General features: G+C 40.6%; 1 protein-coding gene across 2 annotated transcripts in view; it reads right to left on the bottom strand.

Moving 5' to 3' along the window:
• Positions 1 to 257: 257 nt before the first annotated feature.
• SLC17A5 (solute carrier family 17 member 5) overlaps positions 258 to 6,000 on the bottom strand; it is a 50,354-nt gene continuing 44,611 nt past the window's right edge. Inside the window, exons 10-11 of one of the 2 annotated variants that reach the window (XM_059941793.1) lie at positions 5,061 to 5,151; positions 258 to 1,605 (exon numbers count right to left, since the gene is read on the bottom strand). In XM_059941793.1, coding sequence (XP_059797776.1) covers positions 1,468 to 1,605; positions 5,061 to 5,151 — 229 coding nt within the window. In that variant the 3' untranslated portion in view covers positions 258 to 1,467. The remainder of the gene's footprint in view (positions 1,606 to 5,060; positions 5,152 to 6,000) is intronic. The other variant, XM_059941794.1, reaches the window with a different exon arrangement.

Here is a 6,000-nt window from a genome sequence, read left to right as displayed (position 1 = left end):
AGGTGAGAGGATATAATCAGTGATGCCGGCATATGCTTTAGCAGGAAGAGTGGACCCTTTTCAGAGTCAGGAAGGGCAGGCTGACGGCAGTAGAGGTTTCTGATGCTGCATCACTTAGACGACCTATGTATCCTGGCTGAATGGTGGCAGAGATGTGGGTAGAGGTAGATCAGTGGTTGAGGAAGATGGCAGAAAAGATGTAAAATAGCCACTGTGGCTACTAGAAGGTATCACAGAACTGTCAGATCCAAAAAAAAATCAATCCAAAAAGGTTTATTTTGATAATTTATAAAAGAAAAATCACCATAGCAACTTAAAGTTATTTACAGATTTAAAAATAAATTTACAGAAATGTATACACATCATATTACATTAAATAGCTTTAGTTAAGATGTTACAGGTAGTGTTAAACATACACAACAAAACATAAATCAAGTTCTAAACCACATAAATGCCCTCAAAGCACGCTCAAAAACCGCTGGAAGATGGCCCAGGAAAAATCGACAAAATGAGCTTTCAGAAACCAGCAGTAAAGATGGTCACCCCACTGGCTGCAGGTGCTGCGGAAGTAAGAGTCACCCTAGCCTTGAGCTGCGAGCAGACACGCGTTAAGAGAGAGAGAAAACATGTGAGGGTGCTTTTTAAACATTTAATTATCCTGGTGGAGCTCATAGAACGCGGGGCTTGAAAATTTATAGTCCGATCCACGTGAAGGTGGGATGATGTTACTTGTGGCTAAACTGGGCATCATACTTTCTTTTGCAGGTTACATGCCGGTCAGTATTCCAGCGTGCTGGGAAGGGAAGGGAGAGGGGCACGAAAGCCATGGCTGAGGACCGCAATGTCCCTGCTGGCTCAGGGCTTCATCCACTCGTTAACAGCCCCGGGGGAACGACACCATCCAAAGCCTTGGCGCTGACCCTGGTCAAGCCAGAGAGGAAATGCCTGACAGCTGCCCGGGCGCGCTTCCCTCAGTGCAGCTGCCAGGCAGAATGATACAGTGGCTGGCGGCTCCGTGGAGATGCTGAAGTTTGAGATCTAAGCGTCAGGGAATGTTGATGACTGACAAATCATTTTTTGAGGAAAGGGTACAAAAAAAAAGGTGTTTACCAAGACCTGAGAATTATTATCCAGCTTAAGCAAAGGTATAGAGGGGGTCCATTTCTGCTCATTCCTTTCAGTGTGGTCTTAAAAATAAATAGAACTCCCCTATTTCAGATTGCCTGACTTGCAGCCAGGTATGTGACCCTGAATTGTAAGTTCCAGCAAATGTGTTATTAATCATTAAAAACAGCTGATTTCACGAATCTGGCAACTGGTGACATTTCATGATTACAAGCCTTAAACATTTAATACAGTACAATTTTTTTCTTGTATGTAGATTGCTTACACATTAAAATATCAAAGGCACTGTTAGGTTACATGATAAACAAAAATACACTGAGACAGGATTATTTATTGGTTCCTTCAGTTTCTGTGTCCACGGTGATCCCTAACAGCCCAGTTTTGTACTTCACCTTTGGCGAACAGCGTGAAGAAAATGGCACCAAATACGTTGACAGTAGCGGCAGTGCAGAAAACAGTTTGCCATTCTCCAACAGTGTTCTGCAGAGAAAGAAAGAAAACGATGCAAATGGAAAAGGGTTTTGTTCGTAGTCCGCTTTCAAAAAAGGTGGCGTCACAAGACTGTTTTTATACGGCAGTAGCATTATTCATAAAAACTGGAAACAACCCAAACGTCCATCAACAGTGAGATGGTGGCATATGTGTTCAATGGAATACTTAGAGCAATGACAACGAATGACCCACAACAACATCGATACGCCTCACAGACAAAGGGTGCACACTGAACGATTCCATTGATATAAAGACCGTCATCGGACAAAAATAATCTACGGTGTTAAAAAGGATAGTGGTTCCTCTTGGTGGGGGTGAAAGAGGAAGGAAGGGCTACTTGGAGGCTTTGTGAGGGAGGTGACGTTCTGTTTCTTGATTGGGTGGGCACTGGTCACACAGATGTATTAACTTTGTGAAAATTTGTCCAGCTTGTATACTGAGGATTTGTGCATTTAAAAAATGCATGTTACACTTCGATAAAAAAGTTTACTAAAAATAAAACATTGGCATGTCCTCAACTCGTGTGTTACTAGGAAAGTATTAGTATTATGCCTGCACATCATCTCCCAAGTTCTCAGGTAGGGGGTGTCAGGGGCAGATCAAGTAAGGATGAGTTAAGATGGACGTTGAAGTTCAAGTTCGAGGCCTGGCCTGAAAGATCCTGCAGGGCTCTTGAATGGCACACAACACAGGACATGGATGGGATCTGTCAGTAAGAGATCAACAAGACACAGTGTGTAATCCAGTGGTATAAAAATATCCAGTAGTTATCTACATCTCTGGGTCGTGTGACTATCTTTAACAACCTTTGTTTTTGGATTTTCACAATTTCAATGTAACCAGAGTGCTTCATTTGCAGCAGTTAGAAAAGAAAAAACCAAGCAGCTGAATTGGCAGTGAGGAAGAAAAAGGAAAGGCACCAGCAAGTTGGCATGAAGTCATTTATTTAGGAAAAAAGGAAAAACACGGAGAAAGAAAGGAGCACTCCATGGTTAATTATACTTATCTGAGATGAATGTATTTTGGTGAAAAACAAAATCTTAGAAATCATCTTAAATTTTAGGGACTATTTAGATATGCTTGCTAACAACGTGTTACCATCCTAGAGTAGAAGTCGGTCAGTAATTACTAATTACATCATATACCTGAGAGACAGGTTTAAGACAGCTTCTTAGGATTCTAAGAAAAAGCTGCTGTGTGATCTGCAGGATAAAATAATACCTCAGTGTTATCTGGAGGCAACGGGTGACTTAAAATCAGTCAACTGTACCAGAAATCGCACAAAGCGCCTAGTTTTTTTTTTTTTTTTTTAAATTAATTAATTTATTTTTATATTTTATTTATGACTGTGTTGGGTCTTCGTTTCTGTGCGAGGGCTTTCTCTAGTTGCGGCAAGCGGGGGCCACTCTTCATCGCGGTGCGCGGGCCTCTCACTATCGCGGCCTCTCTTGTTGCGGAGCACAGGCTCCAGACGCGCAGGCTCAGTAGTTGTGGCTCACGGGCCTAGTTGCTCGGCGGCATGTGGGATCTTCCCAGACCAGGGCTCGAACCCGTGTCCCCTGCATTGGCAGGCAGATTCTCAACTACTGCGCCACCAGGGAAGCCCCCTAGTTTGTTTTTTAACAAAAACTCCACCAGTTTTTAGAGAATGCTGTTTTGTCTGTAACAGAATTGAACCTCAGACACGCTTTGACCTTTATTTCATTATTATTATTATTTGGCCACACTGCGAAGCTTGTGGGATCTCAGTTCCTCGACCAGGGACTGAATCTGAGCCATGGCAGTGAAAGTGCCAAATCCTAACCACTGGACTGCCAGGGACTCCCTATTTCATTATTTATTTATAATAAATAAATTATAAAGTGCAGTAAACTTTAATTGTAAGCAATTACAATTGTGCAGGTAAATGTGTTTTTCCTTTTTAAAAATAATGGCCTTTTTAAATAACATTAAACAAATGCTCTAACAATAGATCTGAAATCCAGTTCAGTTCCCACTTTACAAACATTCCAAGACTTGAATTCAGGAGTCCATATCTTCCCAGCAGAAGTGCCAGGACTAGTGATAATGAATGAAATTACTCATGGTAGTGTGCTGACTTAGGTTCTTGTGTTGCCACAGTGCTCCATGAAGGTAAGGGTAAACATCTGTGATGTGACATACTGAGCGGTCCCAACATTCTTTTCTGTTAAGTGAGAGAAAATGGTAACAAGGAGGCACTGATTCACTTGAGTAAGGAATCAGAAATGGTAGAGTACCACCTGCAGTGAACACCCCTGTGTCTGAAGTCAGAGTATTTGGTAATAAGACAATTTGTAGGCATATACTGAAATTCTAAGGATTAGACAGTGTTAATTTCATCACAGAGACAAAACAGAGAAAATTAAGTCTCTTTTAGAGGTTTAAGTCAGCCTCTTGAAGAATACATTTCGCTAGTCCTTTAGATTTTCTTAAGCAGTAGAAAACTGGAGTTGGAAAGGGCCTTTGAGGTCGCTGAATTTGATTTCTTACACAGTATAACTCAGTGTCTCTGCTTCAGGCCACACCAACCCCGGGCCCGTCGTGTTCCTGGGGCCTCAGTGCCCTGACACAGGCCGGATGCCAGCCCTTCCCACACCCTGGCTCACTCCTCCAGGCTCCTTCCCCACAAACCGGTTGTCCCCTCCTCTGTGTCCACAGCAAGAGCATACATTTTTTTCTGCAGTTTTTGTCACACTGTACTTTCATTACACATAATCTCCAAATAATGAATTTCTCAAATGTAGGATCTTATAATTTTGCCTTTGAATCCTTAGTATCTGTCACAGTAATAAGCACTCAAGAAATGCCAGTTGAATACATGTTTGACCGTTTCAGGGCTCACTAGCTCAAACGGCAGCCCATTCCACACATAACAGCTTTAAACAGAAACCTTGCCTGTTGTCTCCTCGTACCTTCTCTCCATCTGGCTTTGTGGCACTACCGAGAATAAGTCACCATCTTTCAAATATGTGAAGACACCTATACGTCTTCGTAAGTATTCTGCTCTTCTAAACGTTCTTGATTATTTCAACTGTTCCTATTCATTCTCACCTGATTTCCTGACACTTTCGTGGTTCCATTTCTGGAATAATTCTACATTGCCAATTTTTATTTGTTCAAACCAAAGATACAAGTTATTTATCTGGTATAATATCACAGCTTTTAAGTACTTGTGTGGTTTCAGTTACAAGATCTTCATTTAACTTAGTTCTATTGTTCTGCCTAAAATTCAAACAGTGTTCTTTGAAAATATACTTTCCTACCTATTACGGTATTTAGCTTTTTGTTGCTGTAAATAATTGCATAAGAACAGGCATTCAGAATTTTACCCTTAATTAAAATATACTCAACTTTGACACAGATGTGCAGCTTCAAATGAACTGTTTAGAGCTTTTCAGTTTATAGGCAAATTATCTACTTACCTCAGGGGTCAGACTTCTGGCAATGATGGGCCCGATCATTCCAGGTATAGTGGCAAATGTATTTGTGATGCCCAGGAGGATACCAGCATACCTGCAGAAACATTTTCATAGGGGTTTATTATTGTGTTACACATTTTTTTGGGGGGCGGGGGGCACCGCGCAGCTTGTGGGATCTTAGTTCGCCAACCAGGCATCGAACCCGTGCCACCTGCGAATGCAAGTGTGGAATCCTAACCACTGGGCCGCCAGGGAATTCCCTGCATCACACATTTAAATAGCTTCTGTCCATAGATAGCTAGACCATTCCCAGGCTGTATTCTTGTGAAATTTTATGTCTAAATGAGACGTCTTACTGAAATAGGACTAAATATTTGGGGAGTTAAAAACCTGCATTTCAATAGTTCTAACATCACATAGAGAAACAGAGCCATTGAAATGATCCCTTTTACAGTGAAACAGAAAAGTGCTGAGATATGATTTTCATACAAGGCTGTATCTAGATAGGAAGCTTCATGTGCCTTAAAATTTTTTAAGTTAAAAAGAGAATTTATTTCCTGATTACAAAATTTATGTCATTGTTAAAAATTTTTTAAAAATATTACAAAGAAAGTAAAATTACTTATAATCCTTCTATATAGAGATAATCAACATTAACATTTTGGTAAATATCCTAATTATTTTTTTCTGTATATATATTATAGAAATGAGATCATACTGAACACACAATTTCACAACTTACCTGTTCAACTTATTACGTATCTTCTTGTCGCTAAATCCTTGCACACTGTCCCAGAAATAGACTAGTTGGGTTTATATATATTGCAGGTGTATGACAAAAATGCATTTTGAACTCTGTCTTTTCAGAATCTTTACTGCCCTCAAAGCTAGTACTGTGTGTTTTAAGAGGTACTCGTTCTCTGATTCAAGTTCGCTAATTCTG

This window comes from Balaenoptera ricei, chromosome 12 (assembly GCF_028023285.1).
Source record: "Balaenoptera ricei isolate mBalRic1 chromosome 12, mBalRic1.hap2, whole genome shotgun sequence".
Lineage (NCBI taxonomy): Eukaryota > Metazoa > Chordata > Mammalia > Artiodactyla > Balaenopteridae > Balaenoptera > Balaenoptera ricei.
Note: the sequence above shows the minus strand (reverse complement) of the source record. Positions and strands in the feature narration are given on the sequence as shown.